This window comes from Pygocentrus nattereri, chromosome 25 (genome assembly GCF_015220715.1).
Source record: "Pygocentrus nattereri isolate fPygNat1 chromosome 25, fPygNat1.pri, whole genome shotgun sequence".
NCBI lineage: Eukaryota > Metazoa > Chordata > Actinopteri > Characiformes > Serrasalmidae > Pygocentrus > Pygocentrus nattereri.
This window is the reverse complement of record NC_051235.1, coordinates 19,903,074-19,928,300: the sequence shown is the minus strand read 5'-3', so window position 1 is coordinate 19,928,300 and position 25,227 is coordinate 19,903,074. Positions and strand designations below refer to the sequence as shown.

At 39.4% G+C, this 25,227-nt stretch overlaps 1 protein-coding gene across 1 annotated transcript in view; it reads right to left on the bottom strand.

Annotated features, from left to right (window-relative positions):
- Window positions 1-1,884: 1,884 nt before the first annotated feature.
- Window positions 1,885-25,227, bottom strand: part of lgr4 (leucine-rich repeat containing G protein-coupled receptor 4) — an 88,820-nt gene continuing 65,477 nt past the window's right edge. The window contains exons 5-18 of the mRNA XM_017703516.2: window positions 21,928-22,143; window positions 18,419-18,490; window positions 15,997-16,065; window positions 14,584-14,655; window positions 14,375-14,446; window positions 13,316-13,384; window positions 11,399-11,470; window positions 10,105-10,170; window positions 9,135-9,206; window positions 8,950-9,021; window positions 7,634-7,759; window positions 7,313-7,410; window positions 7,090-7,146; window positions 1,885-6,098 (exon numbers count right to left, since the gene is read on the bottom strand). Of these exons, the coding sequence (XP_017559005.1) occupies window positions 4,717-6,098; window positions 7,090-7,146; window positions 7,313-7,410; window positions 7,634-7,759; window positions 8,950-9,021; window positions 9,135-9,206; window positions 10,105-10,170; window positions 11,399-11,470; window positions 13,316-13,384; window positions 14,375-14,446; window positions 14,584-14,655; window positions 15,997-16,065; window positions 18,419-18,490; window positions 21,928-22,143 (2,515 nt within the window). The 3' untranslated portion in view covers window positions 1,885-4,716. The remainder of the gene's footprint in view (window positions 6,099-7,089; window positions 7,147-7,312; window positions 7,411-7,633; window positions 7,760-8,949; window positions 9,022-9,134; window positions 9,207-10,104; window positions 10,171-11,398; window positions 11,471-13,315; window positions 13,385-14,374; window positions 14,447-14,583; window positions 14,656-15,996; window positions 16,066-18,418; window positions 18,491-21,927; window positions 22,144-25,227) is intronic.

The following is a 25,227-nucleotide window of genomic DNA, read 5'->3' as shown; positions in this document are numbered from 1 at the left end:
CAGCTAACCAGATTAATAAACTTGTCAGGTATTTGACATGGACCCTCATTTCATTTCATATTGTAACTGAAATGAAAAGTATCTGCGCTGCCCATTGAAAATTCTATTAGATTCTCGTTTTGTAATATCGAATTGTAATAGCTGTTCACCACATCAGTTGGAAAGGGACAGTGGGATATATGGAAATAAACAAAAATCTATATATTTTCTCCTGCATATTGACGTTTTGCTGTTTTTCTAAGCCTGCTGGACATCTTGAAAACACTGAGACTTCTGCTGCAGAGGCTAAAAGGGGCTAAAGCTGGTTTAACCGCTAAGCATCAATGGCAGGAAAAATCAGTCCTAATAAGGCGAGTGCCATGAGATTTGTCTATGCATGCTTAAAAAGAAAGCTTCCCAAATAGTTCTTGGCTTGGATATACAGTACTGTGGAAAAGTAAGAGGTCATCATTTCATTTATTTAATATCCAGTCAAAACAGCCATTAAGTACTTACGTTAATTTTCAGTATAAGGAGAAAAGCAACAAGACTTGGTTTAAATTTTTCAGTCATCTGCAGGGATATTTCTCCACACCTCCAAAGTTCAGTCTTAGAAGTTGGTTGCATTTTCTGCTTCTCATAATCCCTGTAACCCCAGGTATGTTAAGTCTGGACTCAAGTGTGGTGGCCAGGCCATTGTTCTCAATAACAGCTTTTATAAAGGCTACATAAAGGCTACATTTTCTTTCTAAGTCATAACATTCTCACAGCGGAAACACCTGTGTATTTTAGATGTGAACTAAGAATGGATCTTCATTTTCTCCTCTCTCGAAGATGAGACCTTTAAGTACATGTCTATCAGATGAGGACAGTTTTGGTGGTCTTTCACAGCTTTTAGGAGTTCCCATTTACTCTGTATCTTTTAAAGTTTTTTGAAATGAACATCTTTTGGCCATTTTCACCAGCAATAAATAAGGAATTCTTCAGAATATACAACCATTGACAAACTGTGCTTTCACACAGAGGAATTAGACCTCCGAATTTAACGCATTAATGGAGTGAAACACCCACATACATGCACACTGGAGAAGACACACACTACACTGTTAGAAATAAAGGTTCTGTGCAGGTACATTTTTCATTTTCATCAAGGTACAAACAATGTAAATGTTCTCTCAAAGGTATAACAGTGCTTTTAAGGTCCAATTGTGTGCCTGAAATATTTTTTTCCGGGTGAAATGTACATATTTGTACCTTTTCATAACCAAATGTTTTAAAACAGAACAATAGAATATAAAGCCTGGAGACGTGACGGGGTGTGTGGAGTCAGTACAACTTAGAAAACTGAATTTCAGTGGATTATGATACAATTATGTTCCCTGACTAAAGGTACTGAGATGCACCCTGGAAGGTACCACCCCAGTGACAGGTGCGTACCTTTTTTTTCTGACACTGTAGGGGGCAGTGAGCATGCTTGCCTGGAGTGGTGGGCAGCCCTATCCACGGCACCCAGCGAGCAGTTGGGGGTTAGAAGCCTTGCTCAAGGGCACTTCAGTCATGTCCTCTCAGCTCAGGGGATTGAGCTGGTGACCTTCTGGTCACAAGGCTGGTTCGCTAACCTTCAGCCCACGACTGCCTCCAGTATGGTTTACACAGATATTCTTTAAACTTTCAAGAGGTTCTTCAAGCTGCCATTAATCTTGTGTATATGGTTCTTTTCCTTAAAGAATCATTTATTACATTTTCTTTGGGAACCAGAAGTGGTTCTTCAATGGCAATCGCTCCACAGAACCCTTTCTGGCAGCTTTATTTTAAGAGTATATGGGCACGTTGTGCATATCAGGACATCCATTACACAAGGAAGGCTGAGATAAACATACAAGAAGGAGATTAGAAATCTGCACGAAACTTTAAAGCAATTTAGTTTATATTGTTTGGTTTACAAAAATTACCGCAGACCGTACACAATTTCCTCCCACAATTGGCATAAACTAAAATGTGACTTTCATTCAGTGACAATGTACAACTACATGTATTTACAAAGCCAACAATCTTACAGAAAACATACAACACAGACAAGCATTCTTTCACACTGCACACTACTGGCAGCCACTACAGTTCCAGAGGTAGCTTCCATGGTTAGATGATGCATCCCATTCTTGATTAGATGTATCCTATACAAATAATTTACAACATACTGAAACTCTCAGACACACAAACACGCCTCAACAGACACACAAAGATTTGGAATTTGTCAGTGACATTAAATGTTACCTCCAAGATTTCTTTAAGCGGCGGCTGTTGGAAAAGCTTATTAGACTAACATGAGAAAGTAACTAAAATTCAGCTCGAATGCAAATGTGCAAGGCCTGAAGGAAGGTAGTGCAATTTTGCATCAAAGCAAAAGCAAAGGAAACACGGAAAGGATTCTGTTCTCTGCAATTCCAGAGGTGCGTATGTGAACTCTTGCAATAACATCACATGGGTTTAGGACTTAAAGGCAAGTTTCATGGAAATGGACTTGGCCTAGTCTCAGACTAAACCATAATGGCAATGTTTTCTCTCTGAATATACAGTTTAGTCTAGGCCTAAGGCTGTTACACACTGAATGCAATGCAAATAAACACGAAAATGTAAAATATTTGGAAACTATTCTTTTTTGAACAAAACAAAAAGACAGAATGATATTCTTTGCCTCTCACAAATGATGTTTTCACTCTTTCCACTCTGGAAAAATAAGAAAAGCACGGAACGTTTTACAGTTATTCAGGATCTGAAACTTTGTGTGCTGGGACACAACTGATCAGTCATCTTGACTGTTGCCAAACCATAAGCAAATGTCAATTATTAGCAAAAAGGAGTGATTGCATTGGGGTGTGCCAAAGGCCATAGGTTGAAGGAAGTAGCTGAACTTGCAGATGTATAGAAGCGTATGGTCAAAGGGGTCAACCAGCAGTGGCAAACATTCCCAGTCTAGAGGAAATGTTGCACTCAGTGTGTAAAAGCCTTTAGGGAAGCTGGCCTAAAATGAAAAAAATGGTTTAATGACTTTATAACACTACTTCATCTTAATGGCAACTTCAAGATCAAGATAAAATACACATGTAGATCATTACAGAACATGAATATACATGTATGCTCTTTGGACCTGTTCACGCTTCAGAAAATAGGGCTATACATAAAGCAATTATAGTACTCGCACTTTATAAGTAATCTAGTCAAGTTCTTTGGGGATACTGTGAGAGAAGGAAATGCTATTTCATTTGACATTCATCAAAAGAAGGGATTATAATCTGGAATATCCAAAGTGTCCAGCACATTTTAAAACTGCCATATTCAACTGGCATATGCTATGATTTCAAAAAGTACCGTTTCACTATCGCTTTATAATTAGAAAACACTGTTTTTCTAACAAATTTCTGTTACTAATAAAATTAACAGACCATTAGCAATGTCAAACCAAAGACCATCTAAATTAAGGGAGTGCTGGAACAGACCTGGAACTCTTGCCCACACTTTTTTCTAACTCTAGCTTCAAACAATTCATTCAACCCGAAAACAAGGGTCCATATGAATTCATTTGCAGTTGAACCGCAAGACAGGCTGAACAGTCTGAAGGAATGGCTACTGGGCAATGCTAAATATTAGCATGATTTCTGAAGGACGAGAGGCAGTATCAAAATAGACTCGCTCTTTTAAAAGCTTCAGCTCTACATTACATTCTTCTCGACTAAAACTCTTAACACATACATGAACGTTGCTACATGGAAGAGGATCCTGTGGTTCTGTCATGCATTGAGGTCAATAGAACAGGGAATGACAACAGTGAAGAACAAAATAAATCAACATGACAAAAACATAAACAACTTCTCATCTGAGATGGCACATTTATCCCTGCTTAATAAGAAACATCTTTGCAAATTAAAGTCATGTTCTCTAGAAGACTAAGAGGCAGGCACTAGCTGTTGGGTTTGTGTGTTTTTTAAGGAGTGGGCAGTCGGTTCCTGCAGTCACAAATCTGGCCATGAAAATGAAAAAAGAAGAAAGCAAATCAAGTCCTTTGCTGACAACATTTGGCTCAGTGAGTCTTTTGTGTATTGTCAGTTTCCCTTTTTTTCCAGACGAGGGGTCAGTGTCTGTTCACACACATACCTACATACACACACACTCACACACACACACACACACACACACACACACACACACACACACACAAACATACACGCATATGTGTGTTTTGGGGTAAAAAGTGCTTCCTGACTGGCTGCGTGTCCCCGGCTGTTCCCTGCATGCTGTGCTTCTGTCTGCCCTCACCGAGTGGGTCCACTCTGAGTGGGCAAGCTGTAGTGCACGAGTGAGTGACCTAGTGAAGGGTGTAAATGTGTGAGTATATGTTAGGGCTGCACGATATGGACAAAACACCATCTTGCGAATATATTGCTACACACTGCGATTGCAATACGCATTGCAATATGCTAAAAGCACATTGCTGAACCCACAATGTGATAAAGCCTGTATTATTTTTCTGTTTGCTGGATCACACAAATGCCCTGATTCATCCAAACACTGAAACAATGACTGTGATTGGTCAGGACACTCAAAGCACATAATAAAACACTGGTTGGAGGCTCATTTGCATATTGTAGACTTTTGTAATATCTGTACTTTGAAGGCCAATACCGTGTGAAGAATTAGCAAACGATATATTGTGCAGCCCTAGTGTGTGCACAGGCAGGCTCAATCTTTGACACGCGGGATGTTGTAAGAGTAGTGTACTAACGGCAGGCCGCGGCTCTGGCAGAAACAAGCTCGTCCACACGCTTGGACCTGCTCAGAACTGTCCGACACAAACGAGTCACCTTCATCCGCATACTCTGACTGTGCCCACAGGGTGCCGCTGTCCGCCCAGCAGCCCTCGGCCCTCGGGCAAGGAGCCTCACCACCTGCTAACGCTGGACAGCTGTGCGACTTCACTAAATGTCTGCAGGCGGACGAGGAAGATGATGAAGAGGCAGATGATGAAGATGTTCTTGCCAGGAGGGCCGCCTCACAATGCTCACAAAGCTGAGTGTACATCCCACACTCGTAACCAAGCTCTCCTGTCTCCTGCCTCGAGCCCCCACTTTCTCCCGCCCTGGACGAGCCTCCAGATCCAGTCCCAACTGCCACAGCTTTACCGTTTCTTCCATCACAGGCTCCACCCATGCCCCGCCCCCTTAGGCGGAGCCAGTCATGTCGGAAGGCGGGATTGAAGCAGACATAAAGGACTGGGTTCAAGCAAGCCGACAGAGGGAAGAAAATCAGAGTGACTGACTTGGCCATCTCTGGACCTCCTGCTGCATTTCCAGCACCAGCCAGCAAGGGGGCAAAGGAGAAGGCTGCTACTGGGCAGAAGAAGATGCAGTTGGTGAAAATGAGCCAGGCCACGTGCCGGACGGAGCCAGCCTGCTCTGGGTCAGCCAGTCGTGCTCGTCCCAGGCTGCAGTACAGACGGGTGTAGACCACTGCACTCAGCAGGTAGGCCAGAGTGTTCAGTAGGACGAGTGCCACCGTCACGCCCAGGCCTGGCCCAGGACCTTCAGAGAAGGGCAGACAAAGTGGAGACCCACCGGCTGACCCATGATACAAGCTAAGAAAAGCAGCTACCACAGCCAAGAGACCCAGCAGGGCAGCAGCCAGGCCGAACCTTTTGCGTCCCTCTCTTCGCTCGCCTCCGCCTCCCCTCAGAATGCCCGCCTTGCCCATCAGAGCCCGAACAGCAAGGCTCCGCTCTACGGCAGCCAATGGCAACAACAGGACGGCCCACTCAGATGAGAAGACAGCAAGCACGCCCAGTGCCTGACATCCGGCACCTGTCTCCCACCGGACGCCATAGGTGGCGAATGAGCCCCAGGTGACAACGTCTAATAGGGTCAGGGCAGCCACATACAGTCCTGTCAGTAGGTTGGATGAGGCCAGTAAAGCCACAAGCAGCCGGGCAGGGGAGAGTGGGGAGGCACGGGGGGAGAAGCTGGCAGCCAGCACCAAGCAGTTGAACAGGAGTGCCACCAGGCAGATGAACCATACGGTCAGTCGGATCATCCAGCTCCCCAGCAGGTGAGCACATGGTTTGAAGGCCCCTGAAAGAACCAACACAGCAAAGTATTTATACCATTACATCATTAGCATTCATTTACAGAATCAGATTAATTAAACGATTACCACAAACCTACTGAAGTACATTTAGTGCTAACATGGAAGAATTAAACAGCGAATATGGACCAATACTTTTTTAGAAATGCTATTGTTCTATTAAATGCATGTGTTTTGCCTCCTGGTACTTATATATAACACCAACTGATCTGCAAACTACTATGATAATGTAAAACTAACAAAGCATTTCATTGACAATAACATACTAAAGCAAAACTTAGATTACTGTACAAATACCAAAGACTACCCTTCATTATTTGAAATACCAAATGAAATGGCCATTATGTAAAAGTTATTCATTTTTCTACATGAGGAAAAAAGCAGAAAACATATCTTCAAAAGAAAATTACACACAAGCCTCAACAACTAAATAACTAAATACTGAAACTATTTTATACAGCTTCCATTCTTATTGCAAGACCTGTTAGTTTTTCAAAGAGATCTATTGTTACCTCCAAATTTTTGCCTCAGAAGTTGGTTTTCTGCTTCTTGCTATCCACATAATCCCAATTACAAATACTCATCAGTCAATTAATCCTTGCATCACATATAACAAGTCCAGCTTTGATGTTCTAGTGCAAATATTCTGCTTTTTCTCTTTTCTTTTACAGTTACGGTGTCTTGACAGCTACAAATCCTTTTAGACCCATAGCAGTGAGTTGTCTTCTCACAGTGGAAGGATGGAGAGAAACACCTACGGATTTTTTCAGATCTGAAGCAAGATCTGACAGTGACAATTCTGTTGGTCCGCCAGGCCTAGCATGGTCGTTATGAGTCCCACTTTAAGTTGTGTTTTCATTGTAAATGAAATAAATGAAGTGTGGTCTCTGGTGCTGTAAATCTTTTTGTTTTGCTTCTCACTTATCTAGAAAAAATAAAGTAAAAGGAGGAAAATGAGGATACAGGTAGTGCATCTACCTGGAGAAGGAGAACAGTGCATAACCAGAGGAACCCTTTCCATCTCCTCATCCCCACCTACAAACACACAGGGAAAAAAACAGTTTAAATGCTGGCTCTGGCATATTCTGACAACTGCCTGCCATATAGAAACACAAACTTGTCTACTGCACATGCCAACTAGCACTGCGGAACATTGCCATGCTCTGTATAATATTTCCTCATAGATTCAAGCATCTCATACCCAAGTCTTTCCTCTTTTCTTCACTTTCAGGGGAACTATGTGTGCTGTCGCAGGTCATGAAAGCACAGCACTGATACGCATAGGGCACTGATATAGACCTACACACACACAGACACAAGAGAAGAGAAAGAGAGTGTGAACTGGATGAAAATGACCAAACTTAAATCTGAACTGAAATGCAAGGAATCATACTAAGTGTTAGTTTAAGAAAAGCTGACTTTACGTGAAGGGGAAAAAAATCATTATTCAAACTAACTGAACTGGGACATGGAAGAGACCTGAGTGAACTGTAATCAGTCAAAGCTACTTGGCTTTGCTCACCTGAGCTTGGGCAGGCTCTTGGCGGTCAGGCTGTTCTTCATGTCTGGATTGCCCACCAGCTTGAGCTGGTTCAGGGCATTTAGTCCAGCTGTGGGCACACTGGCTAAAAAATTCATACTCAGATCGCTGGGGAGACAAAAATAGCATTAATGTACACACAAAAATGCACATTGATACATGGCAAAATCTTGCATTGCTTGTTTTGTTTCACAGATATACATTACATTATACATTATTCTGTGTACCCCACAGAAAACAATGGTAGTCAGTCAGACAAGATATGTTTGTTGTCTGAAGTTTCTTTAGTTTTGTTCTGGAGCTTTGAGGCTAAAGTGGCTAATCCAGTAAAAGAAGCTTATAGCCTCCAATTAACAACATACAAACCAATATAACTGCTAGTACTGTTTTCAGCTAGTTGAGATGAGCATGTTATGCTGTGTTCAAACAAAAGTATATTTGAGATTGATGATTCTCGTATACCCAGTGCAAAACTAAAAAACTTGGCTCACTGACATCTGGAGTTAGGGGTGGGTGATATGAACTCAAATATATATATTTCAGAATTTTCCACTATTCTGACGATAACCATGTGAAATCAAAAAATTGAATAATAATAGGTTTATTGTCATGTATGAATGCTAACATGTACTGTAGTAGCTTCTTGAGCTCCCTTCTATGGAACCAGTTTTTTGTTGTCCTCTCTTACATCCTCTTTTCCTGACTGTCTTTCCTTCCCAATTATCCTCAACTCTACTTCGCACTGTTTACTGTCAGTATTAAAATTTTATGAACAAATAAACTGAACTGAATTGAAAACGCACCTACTAAATATATGACATACAAAACTCCTCTGAAAGTATTAGAATTGCAAGGGCACATCTTTTGTTTTGCTATACACTGTGGACATTTGGGTTTGAGGTCAAAGATGAATCTGAGAGGACAGATGAGAATTTCAGCTTTCTTTTCCTGATATATACATCCATAGGAACAGATCATTTACATCATATAGGAACAGAGAATCTTGAAATAAAATAAATAATATTTGATTGCATGAGTCTTGTTTATAATAAGTGCATTAAGCCAGCGACCAATGATTATTCTTTTGTGTTGCTCTTCCAGATAGCCTCTTTCAGTTATTGTTTGTTTTGGGGGCTTCTCCCCTCAGTCTCCTGAAAAGGTGAAATGCCTGCTCAATAGGGTAAGTGAAGATTTTTCACCAATTATGCCTTTACATTATGATTAGTTATACATAAATATTGTCCGTTAAGTTTATTATCTGTTCTAACTGAGGGAGAGTGGTCTTATAGTGGACTCACAGGTTGGTCAGAGCGCTGAGAGAGAGGAAAGCATCTCGATGGATGAACTTGATCTGATTTCTACTCAGGTCTCTGCATGGTGATAGAACACATAGTTAAAGTTAAATATTCACAAACAATACAACAGTGAAAAACAAAAGAGACAGCTGTTTACAGTGTTGATGTTACTCAAGAAGTGTCCTTACAGCACTCTGAGGCTGGTCAAGCCCTGGAAGGTGTCTCTGTCTATCTGCTGGACGCGGTTGTGCTGTACGGTTCTACACAAGACACAGAGAAGCAACATGATGTCACGAACCCAATTAAGAAATAAAAATATATATATACATGAAAAAAGAAAACGACTGAATATAATAATGAATATTAAGGATGCATGGATGCACCAAAATATTGACCACTGAAATAGGTCATACAGCAAAATGTCAAAATTGAAGGTTTTGCAAATGATTACAATGGTAATGAAAATAAGAAATGGTATTTAAAACGCCGTTTGTCCCATTTCACTCTCCTGTGTTGGTCAGTGCAAATGCTTTCAAACAGCTGAACACATCAGACAAGTATTCTGTAATCACAGTTTAAGCAAAGTATCAAGAGGAGATACCACAGCCAAGGACTTCTCAATATGCAGATTACGTAGAGGAAGCAATATGATGACCTTTCATTGTTTTGTTATCATGAGAAAGAAATTTGCTTTTCGGAACATATCACTCCTGCATATAACTGCCTGCGACATTACAGACATCATAATTAGTCCTGTTTATTTGGATTTGGGCAGTACAGTATATAAAATGCTGAATAAAAATCACTGTGTCCAGAGTTTTTTGCACCTTTTTTAAAAATTATGGCACTACTAGTGCACTGTGTATCTAAATATCATGATACATGTAATGTATCATGAAAATGTCATGATATGATATTTCCGCCATATTACCTGCTTCTAGATTGAATCAAGTTGTTGAAGGTCTATGAATACACCAAATCAACAGAATAAAGTCCCTGCTAGCACATTTACACCATCGGTAGCCGCAGTTTTTGAAATAACAAATCACAAAATTTCCTAAATTTTGTTCTGGTTTCAACTGATTTTCATTTTGGTGCATTACTAAATGTATATGGCTAGATTATTATATTGCTACAGAGAAAAAGGGAGATACTTACACATCCTGAAGACTCACACAGCCCTGAAAGGATGGTAGTTCTTCTATCTCATTGTAGGATAGATCTCTATTGGGACACACATGCACATTTCATTACATTACATTTAATATTTCACATTATATACAATTACATATAGTACTTGCAACTCAAACTTTATTGAAAAAGAGTCATTCACAACAAATAAAATAAGCCTCATGCGCAGACACACAAACACAGCTCTATAGTGTGTATGTGTTTGAGTGCATGTCTGTGTGTGTTGCTCCTCTGGGAGGTCATTAGAGCTGAGTTTAAACCTTCTCACAGCTCTTGCTCTGCAGTGCCCCTGCTGAAGAACACACTGCACTTCAGCCCATTAGACAGTAGTGTGAGTTTGAGTGTCTGCATAAATACATGTGAGAGCACAATGGGGTTTGAAACCTAAGATAGCGGTTGATTATTTACTGACATGTAAAATACTCTTCAAATGTATCAGTACCATCATGCAGTTTTGGTTGTTTTTATGCTATACTCAAACATTTTGTACACAAAGTTATACATAAGGTTATTTTATATTAATATAATTTAAGAGGGAATAAATCTATCCCATTTTGGCAAAGAATAAATATCTTTGCAGTCGTGGGCTGGAGGTTAGGGAACCAGCCCTGTGACCAGAAGGTCGCCGATTTGATCCCCTCAGCTGACAGTCCATGACTGAAGTGCCCTTGAGCAAAGCACCTAACCTCCAATTGCTCCCAGGCACTGTGGATAGGGCTGCCCACTGCCCCCTAGCGTGTGTGTTCACTAGTGTGCATGCAAGTGGGTGTTTCACTTCACAGATGGGTTAAATGCGGAGGTCTAACTCCACAGTTGGCAAAATGGTTCTAAGTTCAAAAAGAAAATAAAACAGTGCAAGGAAGTGTGTGTGTGTGTGTTTGTGCGTAACTGTGCGTCATAAATGGGAAGTAACCACTATGTGTTACAGGCCTTTTGACTGACATTTAATTACAGATTGCTTAGGGTTCTGCCTGACATATGATTTATGTGTTCTCTACAGTTTGATTGACATGAGGTTCTCAAAGTTATGAGTGCCAGGTCAGTGTGTGAACAGCTGCTTCCGCCGTGTCATTTTATGACAATGCAGCTGTTAAAATATGTTATCTGCCCAAGAGTGCATGTGCACACGTTCAAGAAACTGCTTCTTAATATTCTATTTACAGCTAAGCATTTAAATGTAAATATATGTTTGAAATGATAATGTGAGTGTGAAGAGTCAGCATGTGGAGTCAGAAGTCAAACAAACACACGTGTAACTCACAGTGTGCGGAGCACAGAGAGGTCCTCACACAGATCTTCAGGTATGGCTCTGATCTTAGTGCCTGTTAATGTGCTGGAGAACACACAGATATGTTCAAAGTTCTTGCTAGAATTCTTTAAGTTTAAAATGTATCTTCCCCCTGATTAGACTGTTGTTTGCATAAAGATCATGGATATTTAAAATTCTCCTACTGGTCTCTCATACAATAAGAAACAGGCTGAAGGATATTAGGGATGGGAATCTCTAGGTACCTCATGATACAATTAGATTTTGATTCAGGGTAGCAAGATTTTAAATCAATTCTCAATGCTCAATCTCCATTTTTACAGCCTACATTATGGTTTTCTCCTCCATTTGTCTTTGACAAGGTTTGTTGCAGCTAACTCTAATGCTATAGTACTGAGAAACTTTTAAAAAACTTTTTCATGTCGTTCTTTAAATTATGTACAAAATCCAGACTGCTACACATGCTCTGCTCAAGAAGGTGAGTATAAAAAAAAATAACTGTTTAATTCTGCGCTGAAATTAAACCATCATGACTATACAAAACCATATTTTCATACTTTTTTTATAATTTCACAACTCATCCAAACTGTAGGGACACTTAAGCTGGACAGAAAATACGAAGATCTCCCCTAAACTCTAAATATTACTGAATTAACCTCTTAGCCAGGTAACATCTCTGCAAGGTTTATTGTTATTATTATTATTATTATTTCAATCAGAAGAGACAGAATGCAGACTAAACAGCCTTCAGTAGATGCAATGAGCTTGAAAGGAAAGAAATTGTGTTGAGATACAAAATGTTAACCACAATCACAACTAAAATACAGTAAAAAAACTGATAAAACGTAAGCAAGGTCTGTTTTCACTTGATGAACACAAAGTTCAATGATATGAAGTCATAGTTCTCTTGTACTCCAGGGTATGCAACTTAAGTTGGTGACTAAATGTTTACCCTCCCATCTCTCTCTCAGTAGATCTACTCTTATCAAGAGCAGTTTTCCAGAATTTCCCGCTCCCTGCTCTCTTGAGAGCAGCACGGTGGTGTTTTCTGTACTACTCGGACACTTTTACATGCCCTACATTATCACTTGAGGTTTCTATTTAGCTAATGAGGCCTAAGACATACTATATGCACCTAATATGCACATATATAATGCACAATATTACCATAATATTGTGAATATTGACTAATTTAATATCCCCCAAACTGCTGTGAATATAGCACAAATATTTTCCAGTCCTAATTCAAATACTAATACAATCAGTCATGACTGTAAAAGGTAAGGTGATGTAATGCAGTGATAAACGTGACTTTGCTGCATTCTTTGCTGGCATCAAATATGAGCATATTATACAAAAAAGTGAGATAAAACATCAAATATTGCAATTTTACACTGATTTCATTTTAATACAGGTCAAACAGAATTTACTAAGCACTGCTTTCTGTTTTAAAAGCATTTCACATACTGTCCCAACTTTTTTTGGAATCGAGGTCTGTATGTGCTCACAATAAACCGTTTGTTAATCATTATCGCCCACCTGGCTTTTAACACTACTGATACCACACAGGACTACAATATGCAAATTAACATCTAGCCAATTGCTAAATGTTTTACTATGTGCCATGAGCATCCTGGATGTTCTGATGGTGTTTGGTTGAATTAACAAGCTAATGTGAGACCTCTAATGGAAATCATTACAGACACAAATAATGAAAGTCAATTAGATATATTGTATTATATTATTTATATTAGACAAGTTACTTAGATATATTGCAAGTTGTATCACAATCACAATGTATAGCTTTATAATCAATTCAGGATAAAGTATTTTACATAAGCTTTTTTGTCCATATCAGGCAGACATAACAGGTTTATATTAGAGCCCACTGGTGTCTTGTTTAAAACTCACAGGCTCTCCAAGTTCCCTGTTCCAGTCAGGCTGGGAAAGTCCTGCACCAAAGTGGCACCACGGAGCATTCTAAACCAAATACACCAAATACACACACACACACACACACACACACACACACACACACACACACACACAATTAACATGTATTCCAAAATACAATGAAAACAAATATCATAACTAAAATGATGACACAAAAAATGTTTCAAGTCACTTCATGTGGGAGATGAACTTCATCCTTCCCTGAAGAAAGTGCGAGACGACTATCAGAGGTATAAAAATGTTCTGTACTAAAACAGATAAGGACTACAAAATATATAGTTTGTTAATCATTATTGTGATATTTGTCTTTACAATATTGATATTGAAAAAGCCTGTACAGTGCTATAATGTGCTGTAATATTTTGCAACTCAAACTGAAATTGCAACATGTAGCAACATAATCACAGTACTGGCACTTAGATGTCTGGCACATATGCATCATGCAGCCATAAAGAGTACTGAAAGAATACGATCGTTATATCGAACTAATCTGAATATTATAGGAATTTATTACTACACGTCTTTATTGCACCTGTAAAATAATCTGGGAAAACGTTTAACTCCTTTCTTGTCCTCAAATATAAATTATAAACTATATTATATACATTTGTGTGTCACGATTGGCCCCTCCCAGTCCTTTCCATGTGCTTTGTTTTGGTTATCAGTCCTGCCCTCTTGTTTCGTGACTCCACCCCTGATTGTCTCCACCTGTTTCTGCCTGTCCCTCGTTTACCCTCATGTATTTAAGCCCTGTGTTTTCCCCTGTCCGGTTGCTGGTCTTTGTTTGATTCGTTGGATATGTTTGTTGGATGTATGTATTGTATTCTTGTGTTTGGTTCTTGTTTGAGGTTCTGTATTGTTTATCATGTCTGCACCTCATTGGCTCTATGACCCTGGACTGTCCTGACCCTGAAATATCGCAATGTGAATTTTTTCCTAATATTGCTGAGCCCTAGGCCTGACTATAACAAATGTAAACACAGAATATTTTGTAAAATGCTTGAAATGCTAACTCACAGAGAGTGCAGGTCGGACAGATTTTGGAAGGCTGACCGCCCCACGAAGGAGAGAGGGTTGTCATAGAGATGACTGCAGACACACAGAGACAATGTATAAAAATTCAGAGAATATTCATAAATTCATAAAAATTTCTGAAGGCTTGTCATTTTATTCACATTTGTGCCTTTATTTCCACAGTATTATACCACAATTCATAATGAACTTACACTGTGCGAAGCAGTGGATTCTTATGAAAAGCCCCCTCTGGTATGATGGCTATATTATTGCTATGAAAGCCACTGTAAAAGAAAAACAGAGAAAGTTAAATTAAAATGGCTATTGTAAGTCCACCGATAGCATCCCTGAGACTCACACAGCTCTTGGAATAGATTCTTATTGATCAAATTTTCCACAGATGAGTCATCCAGCAATACCACTTACAAACACTAGATGGCACTCTGACTCACAGTTGGAGCAAAGTAAAGGCCTGTGAAGTCACTTAAATACTGGGGAAAAACATCAATACTTCTCTGAAAAATGTGGTAGAATTAGCAAAAAGCAAAATGATGTCCAGTGTCCTCTCTCTTCATATTAAGACAAGCTGAGCCAATTAAATAAAATACATGAATTATAGTTGGGATTTGATTGTTCATACCATTAGAGACCCAGGACATTATGGCTTAGCAAAGATTACAAGTAATTTAAATATGGAAGAGTGAGTAAAAAAAAGGTTTCTTAGCTCTGTAATGTTTTAAAATTCCTTGTGAGATAAATTGCTATTAGCTTGCATGACAATAATACGGTATAATTGTATTACTTAGGGTAATAAATCGAATCTAAACAGGACTATTATGCTCTCTTTGTAATGAAAAATGCAGTCAGCCCTATCAACATGAAAGCATATTGTGAAGCAATGCGACAATTTAGCATAACGCAATAAATATTATTTACTCACATCTAATTTTAAGCCACTGGTTTATTAATTCAAGTATAGAAATAATAAAGTGCAACTATATATCCTGGCAGTCATATTATAACAAGTTCATTTGTATTTTTATGTGATTTGGAAATTCCTTTTGTGCTTGACATTGTATCACACTTCATGACAAGTAGTTCAGCAGAAATGCTCCAGAATTACTTGGAATAAAAACTTGTTACATTAAATTACAAAAGTTATGAGCTGTTGTTCTTACCTTTATAAAGTCACCATTTCAGAGGTACAAGCTTTTGTTGTGACAGTAAGGATATTTTGTATTTTCTAGGCCGACGCAACACTGTAATTGTCTTTACTCTACAAATGTCATGATCACAGTGGTACTTTAGTTTCTTTTTCCCGCCCCCATTCTTTCAGAGTGATGGACAGGTTGTGAAGAGGTGGGCAGGTCATGTGCACCTGGCCTGAATAAACTCCCACCTGCTTCACACCTACGTTTTGTTTCTTTTGTCTCTTGTCAGAGAGAGGCAAAGACAATCTGCTATCTTTTGATCTGTGAGGTAATGCGGTCAACCCCTTACACTCTGCAATTTCCTCTAAAATCACACACACACACACACACACACACACACACACACACACACACACACACACACACACACACACACACACACACACACTGAACAATGGAAGAAAGAGTACTTACAGTTCTTTCAGTTTGGGCAGAGTTTGGATGGCCTCTGGGAAGCTTTTCAGGTTGTTAAAGTTGAGGTCTCTGAGAAGCATAAGCATAAAGTAGTGTGATAAAAAGTGTGATTATATAACATAAGCAGGGCCAACACACCTCACTGAGCTCAGCAGCTGCTTTACTGCCTATTCTAGGTGTAACCCTAATTCTAATGCAGCACCAGAGCAGTCTGAAATCCATCTAAGATGCTGCTTCTCAGGCATTAGCTTCAGTGCTAGACTTTGGTTGTATCCCATTGGTAGGATAACCACAAGCATAGCTGCTCTAAATGGGTACCCCTATCCACTCAACTTTATTTGTATAATGCTTTTTAGCCAATGTTGTAAAGTGCTGTTTTTGCTGTAATGAGCAAGCTGAGAGCACCAGCAGCAATAAATGCATTTTATGAATTTGGTTTTCTGAATGGTTCCCTATGATTCACTGAGGGTTTATGCAGTGTGAAGAGGCATACCACTACAGCGGTAAAGAGCACCTCAAATCCTTAGCATTCGTATGTCTCAATAGTGCACATGCTGTGGATTTTTATTGCTGTGTGTACAGTGTGTTTGTTTACATTTTTGCCATTGTCTTTTTTATTAACCCTTTACACCTCTATTTAGTTAGGCCAATTTTCCACCAGTAGTTGGATCATCCCCCTATCACCTGATACTACCAAGCTTGGAAGGTGAGGGCTAGCATGATGGTTGAGGGCCAGAACTTTCAGTCAGCCTCTGCATCTTTTTAAACTGCTGCAAATGCAACATCATTGAACAGTTCGCTATAAGTAGAGGAGAACATTAACTGCCAATTTTGTTGTGTCACCTACCCACCCAGAGAGAGTAGGTACTCCCGCATACAGATGGCTGTGACATTGTCAAGGACAGAGGCACTTCCTGGGTGGGTGAGTAGGATGGCACTCCCTCTCCCCCCAGCACTGATGGGATTACCTTGACTGTCCCCAACACAAGCATCTATTAGCTAACGTAACAGAACTGGCAGTTAGTGCTCTCCTCCAAGCATGTTGAGGGTGATGTTGCGTTAGTGGCAAGATTCAATGGTCTTAGCAGAAGCACATGCTAGTGTTTTCTCTTAGCACTGTGTGGACCTCAGACCTAGCTAGTGGGTGGGAACTGGCCAATGAGGAGAAAAACTGGGTGAAAATATACTTAAACAGCAATAACTTTTAGGACAATAAATTTTAGGAGTTTTGAGAAATCTGACATTGGCCTGAAGTAAATTAGATGCAGTTGGGTTACATCTGATATACAGCCAGTTTCAGAATGACAGGCTGGATGAAAAACCCTGTGTCCCTCTACACACACTGCCAGGTATTCACATCACCACCAGTATAGCAATAAGTATGAAGAGACGGTCAGTTCAACTCCTTGCTGTGTTATTGTTTATCTTAGCTGCCACAAGATACTCTCTGGCATTTTGCCTCCTTCTCCCGAGTTAATGCCCACCGTCCCCTGTCTGACTGCCCCCTCAAGGGACAGAGGACGTTGGCGTGTCCTTTTCCTGCCCTAATTGCGGCCAGAGTAAATAAAGCAGAGTCAGCGATAGCTATCTGTCTTCCCCTTCCCCTTCCTCCACTCGCTGAAGGGGACAGAAAAAGATAGATATGTGGGGGGCGAGGAGGCCCAGTTATGGGATTTAAACAGGCTTGCTATGTTTTTCATTAGCACTCTCGAATTTTCACGTTAATAAATAGACAGCCTTTCAGCTCCTTGGACAAAAGGTTAAATTAGACATTCTCCTTGAAGGACACAAGCCAAGAGGGAAAAACAGGAGGCATATCTTCTGTATAGAAGAAGACACAGCCACAGTAACACATTGAGAATAGATGCCAATAGCTGTGTGCTGGAGTAACTACATCCAACATCAATGTAAACACTACTGGTGCCTCATATACACAAGCCAAGTAGCATGAAAAGAAACATATACAAATGACTGTCTGTTGGCTGGTTTGATGTAAACTCAAAGTGTCATCATAGTGTTTTTAAAATGATGATAAATCAGAGACTGTTTAGGCTGTGAATGCCTATCACACTGAAGCAGCTTCTGTACAGATTCACGTTATATACTCACTTAGTGACCAACAGATTGAATGACAGACTGATTGATTGATTGATTGATTGATTGATTGACTGATAGGAACACTGTGGTTGGTCATATCCTTCCTAAGCCTGGCTGTAGAGGGTGCCAGAGCAACAGCAGCAAAGTTACTATAGCCCTTCAACATCTTCATTCAAACCAAAGAAACTTTGGCTATGTACCTTTACATTTCCATTTTTTGGATTTCTTATAATCTAAAACTGCTATCAATGTGAAATAAGGGATTCAATTTTCTCCATAGGATGATGATCTATTAAATTAAATTAAATTCTTGATAGCAACTCACAGTGTCTCTAAGTTGTCCAAGCCATTGAAACAGTTCTTCCCAATCTCCTGGATTCTGTTATTGTGCAGGTGCCTGAAAGAGAGTCATCAATGCCAGTCATCATTTATAAGATAGATTATAATGAAGTACAAGTTCCTTTTAAAGGAATACTCCAGCATTTTCAATCTAATCTCTATCTGTTGCATGTGTAGTCAATTACCAGGGATGATCATTTCTGAGCACTACTTTTGAAAGAGCTGAAAGCCTGTTAACATAGTAGACGTTAACAGACATTTGCTGAATTTTGCCTGTGAAGCGTATTTTTGTAGAGTGTTGCCATGAATTCATGAATCAAATAGAGCTGTAAATCTGTTTAATTCATTTTTTCAGAGGTAAAACTAGTTCTCCAGATGGAATTATTGTGGTAATATGTTACCAACATAGTGATGCATGCATGGATACCAAAAAGCCTTAAGAAAAGTGAACGTAACCCGAACTTTTTCTTTTATTGCGTAGCTCCCGTGTCCGAAATCTGGATAAAAGCTCATAAGAACAGCTTTGAAATTTTCTCATGTCTTATTCCAAAGAACTGCATTGTCTCGGTGTCAGTGCTGTAGTTTCAAATGTTTATTCATGGAATTCTGCAACTGCCTAATGGTTTTTATTATTAGTAGGTTTAGCGTCAACAGGTTTTCTACTCTTTAGCAAGCACAGGGGGAAGTGTCTGTCCATCGTAATCAACAATACTCTAAAGTTACAGAAAATATACATACGGTTGAAAAACGCTAGAGTATCCCTTTTAGGCCTTCAGTTCCTATTCATGCCTGACGTAGATCAACGCGAATGTGCACTATAACAAGCTGGCTACGCTGCCTCGCGAACCAAAAAAGGAATTATCAAGGATACCTGAAGAAGCATTCCTGTGTTTCAGACCTGACTGCATTAATATACAAACACACTATTTATCACCTCTGAGATGACTACAGATGTCTGTTTTCCTGTGAGTTTCCAGTCATTAAAAAAGAAGCATGGCTCAGCAGAACCCCAACCCAAACAGCGGAGTGCTCGGGCGGTCTCAGAGCGGAGAACTCATCAGCACTCGTGCACGTCTGCCTGTTTGTTCAACCTACTTAACGGATTAATTGGCCTCCACTCCTTAGACAAATATTTTCCAGCAGAAGGAATGTAATTGGTAAATCAGACCCACAGAGAAGCTTCCAGAAAAAGTGAGTGAGAGAGAGAGAAAGAGAGAGAGAGAGAGAGAGAGAGAGGGAGAGAGGGAGAGAGAGAGAGAGAGAGAGAGAGAGAGAGAGAGAAACAGACTTGAGGGCTCTAGTTTCTTGCTTGAGGTTGCAAGGCACTTGGGTACATTTTGGATTCTCCCTTCACTCTTTTCCAAAAAGCCTGTCAACACAACAGTTTACCTGTGTGTGTATGTGTGTGTGTGTGCATGTGCCTGGGAGTGTGTGCATGTGTGCACGTGCGTGTGGGTGTTTTATGAGCGACCTAGGCCACATGTTTGCGCAGGACGCTGATGGATTTAACTGACGTGTGATAAAAGACACAGTAGGGGAATCAGGAACAGGGTGAAGAGATTATCAGAGGGCGGAGGGAGTGCTAAAGACATTGCACACCTACAGCAGTGCTGACTGACACAAACTGGAAGACGGCATCACATCATCCAGCCGCAACAGGGTTGGACTAAAAAGTAGTCATAAATAATAAAACCTTCACAGACTCACTGTAGAACTGTACATTTGAAATGTGTACAGTCATGGAGCCAAACATAAAGGGCAGGTTTACTTCTTCTACAAGTTTATCTCTATCATGTACCACCAATGACAATTGCCCTAATAGGTTCACAACCAAAACTTGGAGAAAAAAGGAGTCTAGATATCATTAAGGATGGATGACATTAGAGTGGCATGAAATAAAAAATTACAATTGCCTTTATTTCCAGGGAAATATATAAAAATGGTATAAAGGCTAGGGCAGAAGAGCAAGTTACCACAGCCTCTGTAAATATTTTTACATGTATTTTCCCTGGAAAAGAGTTATAATCTTATCTTTAATCATAACACTTGTTAGAGTGCCTTGTTTGAAGTGAATTTTGAATACTGGGATCTCCAACCTTGTTACCAAAGGCCACCTTATTGATTTGATAACAAGTCACTTGAGCACCCCAATAAACCTTGCACTTAAAAAGTTTTAAAAATTGCATTAGTCTTAAGTAATACGTCCATTACAAGCTTACATGTGCCATGCTATTAGTGTGAAATTGTGCTTTTCAAGAAATAACAGGTATTTTAAAAGCAACTACAAACAACTACATTTTAGGCTGATGTGTATATGTGTACATGTTCCTGTCCTACTTTTATCTACTATAGTTAACTTTTTTCTGTCATCTCATTAAGACAAAAGTGTTACAATTATTGGTTAAAGAAAACACTTTGTATTGACATTTTTCTGTAAGAATCCTCTAAAGGAAATCAAGAACAGAAGTATCCATGCTTCAATATTAATCATCAATTCCCAGATTTTATCCAGCAACTGATGAAAGTGTATATACAGTACTGCACAAAAGTCAGAGACCACCTTCCTGTATTTAATCTCTCATCAATACAAACAACAAGTACATGTTTTTAGGAGATATTTCTGAGATTATATGCAAGATAATACACTTGCTTAAGGAAGAGGAAAGACAAAGGACAATAAGTAAAAAAAAAAATCAATAGATTTTACAACTGAAGTTCAAAAAATGGGATTTCTACCATTGTTTAAGAGCTGGTAGACCAGGTCAACAAAGAAGCTGCTGCGTCCAGAACAGGGGTCGGCGACATGTGGCTCTATTACTGCCTTCTTGTGGCTCCACAGCAGAATTTGAATTTTAGGTAAAAATAAAATAATCCTCCTTTGCAGTAAAATAAAGCTCTGCTGATTATTCTAACACAGTTTTAACAATAAATTCATTGGTTTATATTTTTTTCATCTACATTCGGACATCAGCTTGCACGTATTAAGACATTTTTCAGCCAAGACTGTAAAATGTTACTTCAATAAAATGGACATAAAATGTTGTGGCTCACAAGGTGGTTAGATTTTTGTTAAAAGAGCAAAATGGCTCTTAACATTTGGGTTCCCAACCCCTGTTCTAGACCTTGACATTGAATGTGTTTGGTAATACTTGGATTGTGAGAAGCAGAAAATGCAACCAACGTCTAAAACTGAAAGCAAGTCTCACAAAAGGAATAGAAACTGTGATAAAAGCAAAGGATGGCCACACTAAATCTTGAAAAAATATATTATTTTTAGTTACTGAGGCTTCTGCGTAATTTCTTATGAGTATGTTTTCTACCCCTTTTTCCTGACCTTAAAAAAATATACTTTTTTTTAGACTTTTGCACAGTACTGTATGGAGTAAATGTGAAGCTTATCATAAAAGATTCATGGCATATAAAAAAGCTGCTAAACAGTAAAGCACTGCAGCTGAATTCTCTATCTAAAGCTGTGCGAAATGCAGGGTCACTCACAGGACGACCAGGCTGGAGAGATTGGCAAAGGCGTTGTCAGGGATGTGTGTGATGCGGTTGAGAGCCAGTGTGAGGGCCTGCAGGTTGCCCTGGTGCTGCAGTGGCCCCACAGGGACTTCAGTCAGGCTGTTATCGTCCAGCCACAGGTGCCTGAGCTGCTGCAGGCCTTCAAAGCTGTCCCCTGGCACCACTGTGATGTGGTTAGCATCCAAGCGCCTGCAGAGAGGGAGAGAGTGGGAGAGAGACAGAAAGAAATACTGAGAAATGGCAAATTCAATAAAAATGTGGGACAGATATAAAATGCTTTCATCCTGTAAAAGAGATCATGTAATCATATTCACTGACAGAAGGCAACAGTGATCTCTACTGTAAAATCCTCAGCACAGAATGAAGACAAATTCTCATCTACAGAGCAAATCTAATATTAGCTGAAGTCAGGATGAGTTCATTTTACACCTCTAATGTGCAGGCAAACTGAAGAGATTCAAGGTACAGCAAGGAAACACACCATTCAAACACATATAGTATATGTAAAAGATATTGGGCTTCATTCACCAATGTAGTCCTAAGTTTGTTCCTAAGTCTGTTCTTGAGCCAGGTCCAAAGAAATGTTCTAGGTCAGATTCACGGTGTGTTCTTAAATCACAGAACTGTTCGCAAATTTGTGCTCTTGAGTGTGTGTACATTCTGCTCTTACCTAAGAACAAATTCCACAATCTGTCAGAATGTTTGTGAAAACTGCTTAAGTGGGTTTTAAGAAAAGATTTCTTCTTAAGAACGGTGGGCAAACGGAGTTCAGTGGAGCCCAATGTTTTAAAAGCTTTTGAAATAAGGATGTAAATGATTTACCATTAACCAAGGCATAAACAATTGCTCAATAACAATTATTGGTTAAAAATGTTCACTTTATTTCTTTTTCAATAATCAACTGTTCCTGTTTAAGTAGGCGGGTTTATCATTCAAGTTGAGGAATGTTTTCCAATGTGCAAAATGACAGAGGACATGGTGGATCATTACGGCTTTCAGGCTTTACTGAGTCACACTAAGCCAAAGCTACCAAATTAATTATGTCCATGTCCGTTTAAAAGCTAAACTACGTAAGGTTTAAGGATTTATAGATTTGGAGACCCCTCTGATCACACAGTGAAAGAAGAATTGGTGATGTAAGTGAATGACCTACTATTATCATCATATTTTCATCAGTATAAGGTTGATTTTGCTTCTGAGACCTAAACATGGAGCTAGGTGACAGAGACAGTACTACACAAAAGGCATATGTATGTATTAACATATGACTTTATCATATATGTAATATTATCATATATGTAAACATATACAATGTAGTCTGAAAAACTCCCAGATAATCCAACATTTTTTTACTTTTATATTACATAAGTATTATATAGTGCAGCTTTAACCTGGGCTAATCATGAGTGTCAAAGATAATCTTAGAAATTTAGTAGGCCATCATTATATATTCCAGATATTTCATTTAGTCTTTGGTCCAATTTTTATTTTTCTACATCAACTGATCACAGCAGATGAAAATGTCACAATTTATGAAACAGTAAAAATGCTGCCAAACTGCTTGGATCAAAGTGTCTTTTACATTCACTTAAGAATATTTTTTGCATTCTCTGCTTCGTATTTAAAATTTAAGAGTTTTTTTTTTTTTTTTAGACCGTGACGATAATTGTCAGCTCATTGGTTTAAACCAGACCAGGTTCTTACAATTGCTATTTTAAATATCTAAGTGTGTTAATGCAGAATTCAGTTCATATGTGCTGATTTTACCATGGCTTCATCTTCATACGACTCATAAGACTGCTGAATATTCATCAATTTTGCCAAATTATGCATACCACTTTTAATATATTAACTATGTGACCAGTATACACATGAACACAGACAGAAATATATCTCCCCACTCCCACCTTTCCACACCCAGGCCACAACATATACGCCATCAGGTGGGTATGTGTGTTTGGAACAACGCTGCTGTGTCTGCTGTCAGCTAGGTGCTAAGACATCGTTTAACACTCGACTCAGTGCTGCTGAAGAAAAGCAGGCCTTTTCCTCTGATCTTGGCAGGTCAGTGGCCCTCACGCCAGGCTTACCAGAAAGGGGCCACACCTTACAGGGCCCCCCTGAGGGCATGTGGCCAAAGCAAGCTGAGCTGTGGCAAATACTGCAGGCACTTAAAGAGGTCTGAGTCACTAGTTGTGTATTTACTGGCAGATGGGCGCTTGAGCTCAGAGGTGAGGAATGTGTTCAGAAGAAGGGAAAAGCTTTTAAAACATTAGCTATATGTCCAAAAATGCTTCAGGAATTTCACAGTACTGATTTTACCTCGTGCACGAAACACAGCTAATGTTCTGCTAACAAACATAGATGGTTCTATGCCACGGACTATTGCTGGCCATGAAAACTCTGTGCAGAACATCCAGGGCTGCTGCAATATCATTTCCAACATGAACTACCTCCAAGTGCTATTAACATGTTCCAGAAAAATAAATCTCTCCTCCTTTTGACCAGCCTGTTCACTGATGTGCTTGGCCTCTCGTCCAGCATGGTTCCTCCTCTCCACTACATGAACCATCCAGAGAGAAACTGGACGGTGGATAATACTTAGGGCTGTGCAATACACACATTTGTTGTTATTGTGACATCTGCCTTCTCAAATACTGATATTGCAGAAACATCCAATATGCAAATAAGCCCTACAATTAATCACAGCATCCTGACCAATCATAAAAGTCCTCAGAGTGCTGGAATAAATAAAGGCATCACCAAATATGCATAATTTGGAAAATAATGTTTTCATGCTGTCACTGTTCACATTGTTTTCAACATTTTGGAAGGCATATCGCAACAGAAACATGTAGCAGCTTGGGCTGTGCAGCAAACTGGTCAAACAATTACAAGATTTAATCATATTATGTTGTGTAGTTCATCATGATCAATAGCATTTGACATTTTTGCTCAAATTGGACTTTTAAAAGGCTGCATACTTGGCTAGAGCTATACAAGTGGATAAAATAAGCTTCAGTAGACTGTATTTATTACTTTCAGCAATTCAATAACATTCTTATCATGAGAACGGAGGGTTCATATGGATTTGATGGTGAACACAATTTATAGAGTTCATCATCGACATCCAGTGAGAGCAACAGTGGATATTGCCGCTGTCAGAACAAAACCTTGTATCTCCAAAGTAGCAACTTCACAGAAGAAGCAAAAAACCCTCAAAACTGTGAATGTAAGAGATTTTCTTTCACACAGTTTTTTATCATATTTTCA